The sequence below is a fragment of the Schistocerca nitens genome, chromosome 1, assembly GCF_023898315.1.
Source record: "Schistocerca nitens isolate TAMUIC-IGC-003100 chromosome 1, iqSchNite1.1, whole genome shotgun sequence".
Taxonomy (NCBI): domain Eukaryota; kingdom Metazoa; phylum Arthropoda; class Insecta; order Orthoptera; family Acrididae; genus Schistocerca; species Schistocerca nitens.
The window spans coordinates 1,122,887,157-1,122,903,776 of record NC_064614.1 but is presented as its reverse complement, the minus strand read 5'-3'; the positions used below and the strand labels follow the sequence as shown (position 1 = coordinate 1,122,903,776).

Here is a 16,620-nt window from a genome sequence, read left to right as displayed (position 1 = left end):
AAGTAAGGCACGCACGTACCCCCTGGTAAAGGCCAGGCCCAGGGAGGGGTGATTGCCTGAGCTGATACCTTCTGACCATGCCGATTGGTCCCTCCGTCTGTTTCTCGGGAGGTGTGACCTGAGGTGTAAACATTCGCCTAAGGCGGGAGTGCCCTCTGAGAGGGTCCCCACAAGGAAGGAGCGCGCCATCGGAGATGCTGGCAATCATGGGGGATTCCTCCGCAATGGATTTCTCTTCTTCTTCTCTCTCGACTTCTGCCCATAAACGGAAACTTGACCAGCCACCAGCGACAAAAGTACTACCGCCTGCCCCACAGTTCCTCGTAGTTTCTCGATCTGAGGACGGCAAGGATTTTTCCTCTGTCAACCCTTTCGTTATCCAGAAGGGCGTAGATGCCATAGCCGGATCTGTCAAGTCGTGTACCAGGTTGCGTAATGGTACCTTGTTACTAGAAACTGAGAGCGCCTTTCAGGCACAAAAACTGCTTCGGGCCACACTCCTGTACACGTTCCCTGTCCGGGTGGAGGCTCACCTCACTTTGAATTCGTCTCGTGGTGTGGTATATACTCGATCACTCGACGGATTGACTGACGAGGAGATTGTCTTTCTTCGCTGAGCAGGGCGTGACAGCTGTCCATAGGGTCATGAAAAAGGTCAACAATGACCTTGTACCGACGCGGACACTTTTCTTGACCTTTGACAGTGTTCAGCCGCCGTCGCGTATCAATGCGGGCTACGAGGTTATTTCTGTTCGCCCCCTATGTCCCGACACCTACGCGCTGCTATCAGTGTCAGCGTTTTAATCACACTCGCCAGTCTTGTTCCAATGCGGCTAAATGTGTCACTTGTGGCAGGGATGCCCATGAGGGTGACTGTCCACCTCTGTCTCCTCATTGTGTGAACTGTCAGGGTGACCATGCAGCGTCCTCCCGCGACTGTCCCATCTACAAGGAAGAACGCTGCATCCAAGAAATTCGGGTCAAAGAGAAAGTGTCCACCTCGGCTGCTCGCAAGCTAATTGCTAGTAGGAAGCCCACGCTGCTCCCAGCGGGAAAATACAGTACTGTCCTCGCCTCTCCTCGGACTACCAGGGAGGTGGCGACGCAGACATGCGATCTGACATTCAGCACCACGGTCGTCCATTCGGCCAGTGCTAAGATCGCGCGGTCGGCGTCTCCTCTTCCTCCCGTCACCCCTCCAACACAAGCACCTTCATCAGCTTCTGCCAAGGCGAAGACCCAGAAATCAGATGCACGGGCCTTCAAGAAGGAACCGTCCCGTGCAGACTTCCTATGTACCTCGAACTCCCAGCCGTCGACCAGTACTTCCACTAAAAGACCTTCCAAGAAGGCTCACAGGAAGCACAGTTCTCCTTCTCCGCCACGGCGCATTTCTTCTCCTGCGCCACCCAGCGGTTGCCGCCCCAGGCCGTCATCCGTTTCGCCTGGCCGCACCGCTGGTAGCCGAACATCTGGCCGTCCACCGGCGGAGGAAGCTCCTCCTCCCGGCCATCTTAACGAGATGGCCGATGAACCTATAGAACCAATGGATGATGACTGTCCGCCTACTGATAGCGGCGGCAGTACTCGCTCGAAGCCAGGCCCTCAGCGGCCTTCGAGGTGACCCCTTCTTTCATCTTCCTTTTCTTCTCACGATGGCACTTATTCACTGGAATATTCGCAGCATTCGCTCCAACCGAGAGGACTTGAAGTTGCTGCTCCGCTTGCACCGTCCGCTCGTCGTAGCCCTCCAGGAAACGAAGCTACGCCCATGCGATCACATTGCCTTGGCACACTACACCTCTGTGCGTTTTGACCTACCCCCTGTGGTAGGTATTCCGGCTCATGGAGGGGTTATGTTGCTGGTCCGGGATGATATTTACTACGATCCCATCACATTGCACACCGGTCTGCAGGCAGTTGCCGTCCGAATTACTCTCCCCACTTTTACATTTTCTATTTGTACCGTTTACACTCCATCGTCGTCTGCCGTTACCAGGGCAGACATGATGCAACTTATTGCTCAGCTACCTGCACCATTTTTGTTAACTGGAGACTTCAATGCCCACCATCCCCTTTGGGGCTCTCCAGCATCCTGCCCGAGGGGCTCCCTGTTAGCAGACCTTTTCAACCAGCTCAATCTTGTCTGCCTCAATACTGGTGCCCCTACTTTTCTTTCGGACACATCTCACACCTATTCCCATTTAGACTTCTCTATATGTACTACCCAACTTGCACGCCGGTTTGAGTGGTATGCCCTTTCTGATACATATTCGAGCGACCACTTCCCGTGTGTCATCCATCTCCTGCATCATACCCCCTGTCCGTGCTCAGCTAGTTGGAACATTTCCAAAGCAGACTGGGGGCTCTTCTATTCCAGGGCGACCTTTCAGGATCAAACCTTCACAAGCTGCGATAGTCAGGTCGCACACCTCACGGAAGTCATTCTCACTGCTACTGAATATTCCATCCCTCACACTACTTCTTCTCCACGTCGCGTACCGGTCCCCTGGTGGACCGCAGCATGTAGAGACGCTTTACGTGCTCGTCGACGTGCCTTACGCACCTTTAAACGCCACCCTACAGTGGCGAATTGTATCACTTATAAACGATTACGTGCGCAGTGCCGTCGTATTATTAAAGAAAGCAAGAAAGCCAGCTGGGCTGCTTTCACAAGCACCTTCAACAGTTTTAATCCTGCTTCTGTTGTCTGGGGTAGCCTGCGCCGTCTATCTGGCACTAAGGTCCACTCACCAGATTCTGGCTTGACGGTCGCGAATGACGTCCTTGTGCCACCTGAGGATATCGCCAATGCCTTCGGCCGCCTTTTCGCCGAGGTTTCGAGCTCCGCTCATTACCATCCTGCCTTCCTCCCCCGAAAACAGGCAGAGGAGGCTGGGCCACCTAACTTCCGCTCCTCGAATCGTGAAAGTTATAATGCCCCTTTCACCATGCGGGAACTCGAAAATGCACTTGCCCGGTCACGGTCCTCCGCTCCAGAGCCTGATTCTATTCATATTCAGATGCTGAAGAACCTTTCTCCTGCGGGTAAAGGTTTCCTTCTTCGTACTTATAATCGCATCAGGATTGAGGGACATGTTCCCGCATGCTGGCGCGAGTCTATTGTTGTACCGATTCCTAAGCCGGGGAAGGACAAGCACTTGCCTTCCAGTTATCGACCCATCTCGCTTACCAGCTGTGTCTGTAGGGTGATGGAGCGAATGGTTAACTCGCGTTTGGTTTGGCTGCTCGAATCTCGACGCCTACTTACCAATGTACAATGTGGATTTCGTAGGCGCCGCTCTGCTGTCGACCATCTGGTTACCTTGTCGACCTTCGTTATGAATAACTTCTTGCGGAAGCGCCCGACCGCGGCTGTGTTCTTTGATTTGGAGAAGGCTTACGACACCTGTTGGAGGGCGGGCATTCTCCGCACCATGCATACATGGGGCCTTCGCGGTCGCCTCCCTCTTTTTATTCGTTCCTTTTTAATGGATCGACAGTTCAGGGTACGTGTGGGTTCTGTCCTGTCGGACACCTTTCGCCAGGAGAATGGGATGCCACAGGGCTCAGTTTTGAGCGTCGCTCTCTTCGGCATAGCGATCAATCCAATAATGGATTGCCTCCCAGCTGATGTATCAGGCTCCCTTTTCGTGGACGATTTTACCATCTATTGCAGCGCGCAGCGTGCATGTTTCCTGGAGCGCTGTCTTCAGCGTTCTCTTGACCATCTTTACTCCTGGAGTGTCGCCAATGGCTTCCATTTTTCTGCCGAGAAGACGGTCTGTATTAACTTCTGGCGCTACAAAGAGTTTCTCCCACCGTCCTTACGACTCGGTCCCGTTGCTCTCCCATTCGTGGAGACAACAAAATTGTTAGGTCTTACATTTGACAGGAAACTTAGCTGGTCTCCACATGTGTCTTATTTGGCTGCCCGTTGTACCCATTCTCTAAATTTCCTCCGTGTTCTCAGTGGTATGTCGTGGGGAGCGGATCGAACCGTCCTACTTCGCCTATATCGGTCGCTCGTCCGCTCAAAGCTGGATTATGGGAGCTTCGTATACTCCTCTGCACGGCCGTCCATCTTACGCCGCCTCAACTCCATACAACATCGGGGTTTACGTCTTGCGATCGGAGCATTTTATACTAGACCCGTCGAGAGTCTTCATGATGAAGCCGGTGAATTGCCACTGCCCTACCGGCGCGATATACTGCTTTGTCAGTGTGCCTGTCGGCTACTGTCAATGCCCGACCACCCGTCTTATCGTTCCTTTTTTGACGACTCGCTCGATCGTCAATACGGATTGTATGTCTCTGCCCTGCTACCCCCTGGAGTTCGCTTTCGTCGCCTCCTTCAACACCTTGATTTTTCACTCCCTGCAACCTTTAGAGTGGGCGAGAGCCACACGCCACCTTGGCTCCAGGCTCAGGTTCGCGTTCGCCTTGACCTCAGCTCGCTCCCGAAGGAGGTTACCCCCGGTTCGGTATACCGCTCCCGTTTTGTCGAACTTCGTTCGAAGTTCATTAATATGACCTTCATTTATACAGATGGCTCTAAGACCACTGACGGGGTCGGTTGTTCTTTTCTTGTCGGGGCACAAAGTTTCAAATACCGGCTCCATGGCCATTGTTCGGTCTTCACAGATGAGCTCTTTGCTCTCTACCAGGCTGTTCTTTACATCTGCCGCCACCGACATTCTGCTTATGTCATCTGCTCCGATTCCCTGAGCGCCATCCAGAGCCTCAGTGATCCGTATCCGGTTCACCCTTTCGTGCACCGGATCCAATGCTCTCTTCAGCAGCTGGTGGACGACGGTTCTCCGGTTAGCTTTATGTGGGTTCCTGGCCATGTCGGTATCCCTGGGAACGAAGCTGCAGATGCCGCGGCCAAGGCTGCGGTCCTCCAGCCTCGGACAGCTTCTTGTTGTGTCCCTTCATCAGATTGTAGCAGGGTCACTTGTCGGCGCATTTTATCGCTGTGGCATGCCGATTGGGCTGCACTTACGGACAACAAGCTTTGGGCCTTGAAACCTCTTCCCGCGGCTTGGACGTCCTCCTCACGCCCCTCTCGGCGGGAGGAGGTAGTTTTGGCCCGGTTACGAATTGGACACTGCCGGTTCAGCCATCGCCATCTGCTGACGGCTGCGCCGGCGCCGTTCTGCCCATGTGGGCAATTGCTGACGGTCCGCTACATTTTAACGTCCTGTCCGGATTTTACTACACTGCGTCTTGATCTTGGCCTGCCATGTACTCTCGATGCCATTTTAGCGGATGACCCAGGAGCAGCTGCTCGCGTTCTTCATTTTATCAAATTGACCAACCTGTCTAAGGACATTTGATTATGCTGTTTTTTTAATCCTATGCCTGTCGATCTTTTATTGTGTTTTCCCTTTTAGTTGCTGTTTTAAACTTGTGCCTCGCGGTGCATTCCTAACGTAGTCTGGGCGCTAATGACCGTTGAAGTTGTGCGCCCTAAAACCACAAAAAAAAAATTGCATTTTTCCAAATTGAGGGAAATTTCCCGAGCCGTAAACGCTCGTTGTATAGCTTAGTGAGAGGTGCCACCAGCTGGGGGGGGGGGGGGGGGGGGGCGAGGTATTGTATTACTTCCGCAGTGATGCCGTCAGGGCAAGGAGCTTTGCCTCTTTTAAGGGCCTTGATTTGAGCACCTATCTCTTCTCCGGTAAACCATATTATTATTTTCATAGACCCGTTGGTTCTCTCTTCTGATTCTCTGTTGTTCGTCAAAGTCATCTTCCTCTCTATCTTCAGGCAACAGGGCCCGGAGGAGGACCTCAGCAGTTTCCTGCCAGGTCTCCTTCATCCGGTCCCCATCCCTGACGGTAGATAGCACCATGGATGATTTGATTTTCTCACGTACTAACTTGTACGGGATCCCTCAAGGGTCGGTAGCCAATTGCCTATGTACGTACTTATCCCAGCTCCTCATCCTTACAGCCTTGAGCTCCTGTTGAAACTGTTCTCTGGCTTCTCTGCACACTTGCAGCCATCGCTGCTTTTCATCCCAGACGACACACCGCTGGTAATACCTCCTCGCCCTCCTTACCTCCTGGCACATTTGCACCAGTTCGGCCGACCATGGTGAGGGGGAGACCCTCCTGGTTGGCACAGCTGCCTTCACCGCCCTGGTTATTGCTTGCGTCAGTTCTTTGGCATACTCTTCCACATTTTCATCACCATCCAGCAATGTCGGAATGTCGCACTCCCTCGACAAGCGGTCCCAATCGATTTTGTTATAATTGAACTGTATTTCACACCCCATGTCCCAGTGGCACTCGCTCTCTCCAATGGCGAAAGTTATTACGTTATGGTCACTTGTGGTAATTTGGTCCCATACTGTCCAGTGTGTTATTTTTTTTTTTACAAGATTCGGCGTTACAAGAGTAACGTCGATGATGTGCCCTGCCCTCCGCCACCAGTGTAGGTGGGGGGTTGCCCTGCTTGTTAGCGACGATTAACTGTAGTGCCATGGTGTGTCGACAGCTTTTTCTCCTCGGTCGTCCTGAGTACCACTGAACCACAGGGGGGATTTTGCGTTAATATCTGCTGTCACAAGAATTCTACGTCCCCGCAACGCCGTGGCTATTTGAACAACCTTGTCCAGAAATTCGTCTATTTGTCTTCCGTAGTGGAAGTACGTGTTGACAACGTAGAGTATTCCTACTGGTGAAGCCGGCCGAAGTGGCCGTGCGGTTAAAGGCGCTGCAGTCTGGAACCGCAAGACCGCTACGGTCGCAGGTTCGAATCCTGCCTCGGGCATGGATGTTTGTGATGTCCTTAGGTTAGTTAGGTTTAACTAGTTCTAAGTTCTAGGGGACTAATGACCTCAGCAGTTGAGTCCCATAGTGCTCAGAACCATTTGAACAATTTGAACCTACTGGTGAATGTAATTCCACGACGCTGCAGTGGTCATCAGAAAATTGCGCGAGATCTGTGGCTCTCAGTGCCTTGTATATGATTATTACCACGGCTTTTGGTTCCGCTTCACAATAGATTGGTTGCCAATTGACTGCAGTGAAGGGGATCCGTCCAGCCAGGGAGTATGGCTCCTGCAGACAGAGTACGTCTAGACTCTTCTCCACCACTCTCCGGAGTTCCTGCAGACCAGTTTACCGTTGTTTGTGTTTATCTGTGCCACTTTTAAACGGCTCACGTAGGAAGTGTGTGTGGGTGTTAGATTCCGTCCAGTTTTTGCGCCAGTCGTGTGCTATCCTTCCGTTAGTGATGACAGATTGGTTATATAATTCATTGAGGTCGAACTTTTCATTCCGTCTATCGAACACCTTCTTGACCAAGTCCCGCAGGGCTCCGAAGTCATTGTCTTAAGCTGTATTCTATCTACAGCCTCCATTACTGGAAAGGTGATATCTTTTCCATGTTCGTGGCCGACACGCACCACATGGCTTAAGGCTGTTGTGAGCACGGCCGGCTCCTCCAGTCTAGATAGCTGTAACTCGTGCTCCAGGTTGGGTAAATCCTAGCAGGATCAATTCCCAGCCCTCTTTCAGATGGTGAGCTCCATGTTTGCCAGACTTACAGCAGTTGTGTGTTTTTGTTTGCTGGTATTGGTTTTCAGTGTGAAGGTACATTACGCAGCTCAAACTGCTCTTCGCGATCTGCCAGCTAACGATGCCACACGACCTTCTCTGCACTTCCACGCTATTCAAACTTGTCTAAAACAAGGGTTTTGCTTTGACCTGCGTGACAGGATAAACCTCTCACTACTCCAAAGTTAATAATTAATACTCTGTAGCTATGTAACTAACGTGAGGATGATTACGAGATCTGATAACGGTTTCTAGGTATGCCGATTTAGACAGGATTACCCCGGTTTTGCTGCGGAATACGCGACTCTCGTTCAAACTTTAAGATACTTAAAAATCCCGTTTACACAAAAACGGATAATATTTTCTAGAACGTAATATTTTCACTGTCCGAGTGGGCATTAATTTGCGAGTTAGATGTCGATCAAAACGACTGGTGGTTGTTGCTGTGCATCTTACAGTTTGTGAAGACTTTTTCCAACTACATTCGTAATCAGACAGTCAAACTAATGAAGTGGCATCGTCGAAAATAAAGCAAAACCTGAAATTGAAAATCTAGTTTAATAATGAATGGTATATAGTCTGCACAGTTGAACAATAGTAAAGGTGATTACAGTGCTCACTGTGCCCCTCATATTTTACTGTGTGAGCAGTTCAGGTCGGCGCCATGTATTTACCGTGAAAACGTCACAATAAAATCGTAACAAGTGTTTCGTGCCCGTATTTTCATTGTCTGCCTCTTTAACACAATGGTTAAACAGAGTAGTACAGTGGTTACAGAACAGAAAAATCACAAGTTTCGACTGCCGTCGCTGCCCGCTGTATGCTCAATGGGCCAGCTAAGTAATTTGATGTAGCTCGCGTACTCTCTCGTCAATGGACTTCTTAGGCTTTTTGGATTCCTTTGGATGCGATTTTCCTCTAACATGTGTTTTCTATAATTACGAGCATATTCACGAGTCACATGAGACGATATTATTCGTCATTTTGTAATTTTCAGTTTAATACCGATTTTCACTTATATTCCGACGAGTATATTTAATCTCTCGCTTTGGGTCCTCGAATGGCTCCGCAAGCTCTTCACTATTACACCCGAATCAACGTCCCAACTAAGCGCATTTCCACGCTACAACAGTAAATAACTTTAGACAGAGCAAATTCGTAACAATGACGCGCATCGCCCTACACTGGTGCGACGGCAGCACACGCAAAACAAAATATAGCGCAACGTACATGTACAGCCATGATCTACCCTTACCCCCTCAACCAAGCATTGTTTATGGACCTGCCGTAGCGAAAAATGACTGCCACCGCAATTCGAGTATCATATCAGTGGCACTTTTCCCCCTATTTCACAATAGTACAAAACGAGTTGCCCTTCTTTCAACTTTTTCGATGTCTTCTGTCAATCTTATCTGATGCGGATCCCACGCCGCGCGGCAATACTCCAGAAGAGGGCAGATATGGGTAGTGTAAGTTGCATTTTATAAGTGTTCTGCCAATAAATCGCAGTCCTTAGGTTGCTTTCCCCACAACATTATCGACGTGATCGTTCCAATTTAGGTAATTCGTGACTGTACTCCCTAAGTATTCAGTTGAATTTACAGTCTTTAGATTTGTGTGATTTATCGTATAACTGAAATTTAAAGGACGCTTTTTGGTGCTCACGTGGATGAATTCTCACTTTTCGTGATTTAGAATCAACTGCCCCTTTTTAAAAATGCACCATGCAGGTATCTAATCTAAATCATTTTTTAATTCGTTTTGATGATCTGATGACATTACATGACGGTATATGACAGCATCTGCAAACAATCTAAGAGGACTGCTGAGATCCTCTCCTAAATCGTTTATGTAGATCAGAAACAACAGAGGGCCTATAACACTTTTTGTGGAACACTAGATATAACTTCTGTGTTACTCGATTACTTTGCATCAATTACTACTAACTGTCGCCCTTCTAAGAGGAAATCACGAATCCAACCACACAACAGGGACTATATTCCGCAGGGACCTAATTTGATTAGAAGTCGCTTGTGAGGAACGGTGTCAAAAGTCTTCTGAAAATTTAAAAATGTGGAATCAATTTGACATCCCCTGTCGATAGCACTCATTACTTCGTGAGAATAATGAGCTAATTGTGTTTCACGAGAACATATTTTCTGAATCCGTGTTGGCTTTTTGTCAATCCAATGTGTGTTCAAAAAATTTCGGAAGACTCGTAATTTCACGTCAATGGTGTGTTTGTGCGAAATGCGGTTGGCAAACCTGCATACGCCTGTTTTTAATGTGAAACTGCGGGAAGTTTCATTGTTGTATGTCTGTTAGTTATTTTTCAGTGCGTATTGAGTGAACGTTGTGTCGCACAGTATGCGAGTTTCGGCGTGGCAGAGTTAGACGATCGACGCGTCTGCATTAAATTTAGGGTGAAACTCAAGAAAACCTTTACAGAGACAAACCATATGATGCAGGAATCCGACGGTGATGAGTGCTTAAAACGTACTCATTGTTACGAATGGTTCACACGCTTTAAGAATGGTCGGACGGACGTTAAAGATAACCCTCGTTCAGGACGGCCTTCGATGCCTACCGACGACGCTCATGTCAGTATCGTCACCGAAATGGTGTGCCAATCGAAGACTAACTGTCCGAGAGATTGCAGAAGAATGTTACATTTCAGTTAGATCATGTCATGAAATCCTGACACGGCATCTCGGAATGCATCGAGCTGCCGCAATGTTCATCCCACAGCTCATGAGTCAAGACCAGAAAGACCTTCACCTCGGAATCTGTGAAGAGCTTTCGGATCCCGCAAGTGAGAATGAGATGTTTCTTAAGAGAATCCTCACTGCTGATGGGAAGTGGGTCTACTATTATGACGTTGAGAGCAAGGTTCAATTTTCACAATGGGTCGGGAAAGGTTCTTCAGGAATAAAAACGCTCGTCAGGTCAGGACAGTTGTCAAAGCCAAGCTGACAGTTTCCTTTGAATCTTCCTGGCAGATTAAAACTGTGTGCCGGACCGAGACTCGGGACCTTTGCCTCCGCTGCAGAGTGAAAATCTCATTCTCGAAACATACCCCAGGCTGTGGCTAAGCCATGTCTCCGCAATACCTTTCTTCCAGGGGTGCTAGTTCTGCAAGGTTCGCAGAAGAGCTTCTGTGAAGTTTGCGAGGTAGGACACGACGTACTGGCAGAGCTGAAGCTGTGAGGGTGGGTCGTGAGTCGTGCTCGGGTAGCTCAGTACTTGCCCGCGAAAGGCAAAGGTCCCGAGTTCGACTCTCGGCCCGGCACACAGTATTAACCTGCCAGGAAGTTTCATACACCGCACACTCCGCTGCAGAGTGAAAATCTCATTCCAATTTCCTTTGACTTTGAAGGATTAGTTCATCACGAATTAGATCCACAGGGGCAAACTGTTAATCTATGGTACTATCGAGATGTGCTGCGGCGCCTGCGAGAAAATGTGAGAAGATTACGGCCTGAAATGTGGCGAGACAGTTCATGGTTTTGCATCGAGATAACGTACCCGCACATTCATTCCTGTTGGTGAGTGGCTTTTGCACAAAAAACGAAATCACTGTGCTGCCTCATCCTCTGTACTCTACGAACCTGGCCCCCGTGGACTTAATTTTATTTCCAAAGTTGAAAACCCCGTTGAAAAGACATTTGCAGCGATAGACGAGATGAAAGACAATTTGCAGACGGCGCTTCGCGCGATACAGCATGAGGCGTACGGAGGCTGCTTCCCGAAGTGTAAACGGCGTTGGGAATGGTGTATGAATTGTGGAGGAGAGTATTTCGAAGGAGACCATGCACAATAAGTAAAAGGTAAGCGTAGAAAAATTTTGTGGGCAAAGTTCCGGAATTGTTTGAAGAGACCTCGTAAATCTTTTTCTTCGAGGCGATTCACAACGCTCCAGCACAGAGTATGTTCCAGAATCCTACTGCAGATCGATGTTAGTGATATGGGTCTGCAATTCAGCGGATTACTTCTGTTCCCTTTCTTGGGTATTGGCGTGACTTCTGCACCTCTAGGTACGGATTTTTCGACGAGCGAGCGGTAGTACATAGTTGCTAAGTATCAAGATAGTCTGAATGGGACCTGACTGGTATACAGTCTGGACCGGAAGCCTTGCTACTCTTACGTGTTTTAAGCTGGTTTGCTACACCGAGGATATCAACTTGTACGTTGCCAGAATGAGATTTTCACTCTGCAGCGGAGTGTGCGCTAATATGAAACTTCCTGGAAGATTAAAACTGTGTGCCGGACCGAGACTCGAAATAGGGACCTTTGCCTTTCGCGGGCAAGTGCTCTACCTACTGAGCTACCGAAGCACGACTCACGCCCCGTCCTCACAGCTTTATTTCTGCCAGTACCTCGTCTCCTACCTTCCAAACTTTACAGAAACTCTCCTGCGAACCTTGCAGAACTAGCACTCCTGAAAGAGAGGATATTGCGGAGACATGGCTTAGCCACAGCCTAGGGGATGTTTCCAGAATGAGATTTTCACTCTGCAGCGGAGTGTGCGCTGATATGAAACTTCCTGGCAGATTAAAACTGTGTGCCGGAAAGAGACTCGAACTTGGGACCTTTTCTTTTCGCGGGCGAGTCTCTACCAACTGAGCTTCTGTAAAGTTTGGAAGGTAGAAGACGAGGTACTGGCAGAAATAAAGCTGTGAGGACGGGGCGTGAGTCGTTCTTCGGTAGCTCAGTTGCTAGAGCACTTGCCCGCGAAAGGCAAAGGTCCCGAGTTCGAGTCTCGATCCGGCACACAGTTTTAATCTGCCAGGAAGTTCCTTTACTTCTACGTTACTCATGTTGATAGTCGCTCTTGATTCGAATTCTGGAATATTTTCTGCGTCTTGTTTTGTGAAGGAATTTCGGAAAACTGGGTTTAGTTAAAACAGGTCTGAAAGGTTAATCAATGCTGTACTGTCCATTAGAGACGAAACCCTGTAGTTAGTCGATGATTGTGCGACTTCAGATACTCCGATAAATGCAGCCATTCGTCAGAAAGAAGGACGCTACTAATTCTTCTTATTAATTCTCAATTAAAAATGTACGCTAGGAGCTACACTGTTCGATGCCATGCGGGCAACCAAGTCTACAGCATCATTCGGAGGTGAAGGCAAGGATAAGGGCAGATTGAACTATTCCGCTAGTTTTCGGATTCCGGGAAAAGGCCTGGCCGCACAGAACATGGCCCGGAGGTGCGGTGCAGCTGCAGCGGATGACAGGCATACAGCAGGAAGGACGCCACCTAGAAAGAACTGTTGGCCGTAACGATTGCTGTTGCTGTTAGCTGTCACCCCGTGGAAGCGGACGAAACCTCGTAGCGACTTGCATGTGCAGCGCCTTAAGGCAGAGCTTCCTCTCACGGCTGCTGCCACACAGCAGTCAAATGCGCCAGCAGGTGCGGACTGCGGCAAATCTGTATTCTGAGATGGCTCCGGTGCTACTGTAGGCCTGTGGCCCCAGCACCAACGTCGTACTTTGTGTTGCCGACTGCATGCAATAACGAGCATTTCAGCGACACGGCTAGCCTTCCCTGGCCTCGTTCTGTCTGGCCGAGTCTTCAGCACTTTACCGCTATACTCCGTTCATCATAGGAATAAACCTGATGTTAACATACACATACAAGATGACTAGTCGGCAGCAGTGGCATACATACAATCGCACCAAAAAGTATTGGCACAGTTACATTTCAGAGGTTGTAGGTTAAACGAAACATAGATTTCAGAACAGAACCCAGACACGTGTTACATTACATTACAAAGGTGGTTACAAATATATCCAAATGACCTGTCCGTAAAGTAACATACAGTGTTATGAAAATAAACATCGCTTTCCTGCATCCAAAAAAGTATTTGCACACGCGTGTGAATCGGACAGTGTGTTCGTTTTCTTCATTGATGTTCACCTTCTAACAGCATCCCTTTAGCATCTATATTACCACGTAAACGCCTAGGAACGCTTTGTATTAAATTCCGGGTGATATTAGGGGTAATTTTCGACCATTCCTCCAGGAGCACTTTCCCCAAGTCGTTTTTACCGGACGGACGCCTTTTTCTGACTTGTGTGTCAAGATAAGCCCCCAGGTTCTCTATGGGGTTCAAATCAGGGCTGTGAGATGGTGTTAGAACCCATTTGGGGGCATTTTGCAGTAACCACTCCCGGGATTTCATGGTGGTATGTTTTAGGTCGTTGTCTTGCTGGAAATGAAACACTCCAGTAAGGCCCAATGTCTGTGCACTAGAGTGCAAATCACCTTGCAACACGTCGATGTATCTCATATGCTCCATTGTACCGTGGATTACAGCTAGCCGGCCGCGGTGGTTTAGCGGTTCTAGGCGCGCAGTCCGGAACCGCGCGACTGCTACGGTCGCAGGTTCGAATCCTGCCTCGGGCATGGATGTGTGTGGTGTCCTTAGGTTAGTTAGGTTTAAGTAGTTCTAAGTTCTAGGGGACTGATGACCACAGCTGTTAAGTCCCATAGTGCTCAGAGCCATTTGAACCATTTGATTACAGCTAGATTTCCAACGCCGGACGCCACCATACAGCCAGACCACGATACCGCCCCCACCCTGTTTGACTGTGGGATGCATGTGTTTAATGTCGAGGTGCGTATTCGGCTTGCGGCAAACTTTCTATCTTGCATCAAATCCGAACACATTGAACTTCGATTCGTCGCTAAATATCACAGTGTTCCAAAACTCCATCGGCTTGCTGATGTAGTCCTTGGCAAACTGCAAGCGTTTCTGCCGGTTAATTTCCGACATGTATGACTTTTTCCTGGGAGAACGGCCACACTTGTCAGCCTCATTAAACACATTTCGTACAGTTTGAACACTAACCGTCTTGTCGGACGTTGTCTGAACGACCTCAGCAATAGTTGCTGCACTTGTAGCAGGTTCCTTCCGAGCAAGTGCGATGCTACGGCGACGCTCTCGGGTTGTAAGCACTTTTGGACGTCCAGGACGACACTAATTTACTGCTGTTCCAGTCTCTTTATATTTATGAATGATGGCTCGTACCTCTGCTCCGATTTGTCGATAGCTTCTCCCTTGTGAATGGAGCAATACCACTCTCTCACGCAGCGCCACTGAATGTTCCTTCTTCTTCGGCCCCATGCTGACCACTATCGCGCAACACAGCAACATACTAGCGACTGGGCCGTCAACAACACGCAGTGTCTATTGCGTCAGCAGATGGCGTTCCGGTACCTGAAAACCCAGCAATATACCGAGAAGCCACGCTCTCTGCCAATACTTTTTGTGTGGAGAGTAGATACATGTTTGCCCTTAACACTGCATTTCTTTGTTAATGGTAGGCGCTGTGGGCAGAATTGTCATGTCTGGTATGTGAGGTAGCCATACATGTGCTATGTACCGGTAGGTGCGGCGTTTGTAACTAGCAACGATAAATACGCACGTGTGCCAATACTTCTTGGTGCGATTGTACGCTATTGGAAGGATATCCTACTTATGTATTAGATATTGTATTACTAAGTTACGGTAAGGCACAGAGCACCTGAAACTGAGCCTTTCCTCACCCGAACTTGAGCGGCGAGTTGAGGTCTGCGCGCAGCTGCATGCGCAGCAGGCTAGGGTAGCGGCCCGGGTAGGCGAGCGCCAGGTACAGCTTGCCGTCACGCACCACGAGCGGCGGCTCCGCGGGCTGTCCCCAGTTCTCCAGGAAGAACGCGCCGCGCCGCCCACGCAGCCGGGCCTCCTGCACAATATACACATCAAGGGAAATCGTGCAACAACAGCCAAATTAAAATTCTAAAGCACAGTTTTCGAAACTGGGATTGCGGACAACTCGGGGTGACGTGAGACTATGAAAGACGTGCACTTCATTCACCTTTCAGTCCCCCCTGCGGGTTCGGGGGTTAGAATAGGCCCGCGGTATTCCTGCCTGTCGTAAGAGGCGACTAAAAGGAGTCTCAAACGTTTCGGCCTTAATGTGATGGTCCCCATTAGGGTTTGACCTCCATTTTTCCAAATTCCACAGAAGTACGAGCCTTTTGGGGAAGGACACCTTACGTGGTGCACCATCAGTCCTCTGTGCCCTAAGGCCTTGGCACTCTTGATCGTCTTGGCGTCGTCACTGTCCCCTCCATCCGTCATTTTGTGCATACCCACCTGATGGATTGTGTACGTAACGCCCTTAGTGCGTCACCATCTGCACCCACGGTCACTATGGACTACTCATGGCACCCAAAATCCAGCACGGTAGCCATCCCGTTGTGGTGGGGTCGTCATGTACCCTCTAGGTTGTAGCCCCCTGACAACACAGGGATCGTACTGCCGATGCCTGAGCTGATACCTCCCCACGTAAGCCAAGGAGTCGATGCTTGTCTCTCTGGGGCATCAGGACTCCCGGCAACGGCCATCCTGCCAGGTGGCCTTTGCTGTGGCTGGGTGGCGCCCGTGGGGAGAGCCCCTGGTCGGAGTGGGTGGCATCGGGGCGGATGCCCCGCAATGAAGCGGGTGAAGTCTCAATCCGGTGGTCGCACGACCGCCAACGTCTCTAAGCGCGGTAAGACAGAATTTAATGCTGTGACATATAACCCCAAATCGTTCCCTTCCCTAGCCACGCCATGGGAGGAACGTAGGGCTGCGGACAGACAGGAGCCGTATTCACCGCGATACCTTGTGTGCAGCAGAACCGATGGGGATTCGTTTTTGGGGACTAAGCCTCTCTTCTTTGTTCACCATCTTGAAGATAAGTTTGGGGAAGTGGCATCTGTTTCCAAAATGAGGAGCGGGGCTATTTTAATACAAGCAGTTTCATCTGCACAGTCACGAGCGTTACTCGCCTGTGAGAAGCTCGGTGACATCCCCGTTACTGTCACTCCCCATAAGTCCTTAAATTTGGTCCTGGGGATTATTTTTCATAAAGATCTTCTGTTACAGTCTGATGACGAGCTACGGGAGAACCTGGCACGACGAGGTGTGCACTTTGTCCGTCGTGTCTTTAGGGGGCCCAAGGATAATAGGGTCACTACCGGTGCCTTCATCCTGGCCTTTGAGGGTGACTGCTTGCCTGA

The 16,620-nt window shown here is 49.6% G+C and overlaps 1 protein-coding gene across 1 annotated transcript in view; it reads right to left on the bottom strand.

Annotated features, from left to right (window-relative positions):
• The window catches only part of LOC126231919 (structural maintenance of chromosomes protein 5-like), a 192,946-nt gene that overhangs the window by 93,564 nt on the left and 82,762 nt on the right, over positions 1–16,620 (bottom strand). Inside the window, exon 6 of the mRNA XM_049942426.1 lies at positions 15,121–15,299. Within this exon, the coding sequence (XP_049798383.1) occupies positions 15,121–15,299 (179 nt within the window). The remainder of the gene's footprint in view (positions 1–15,120; positions 15,300–16,620) is intronic.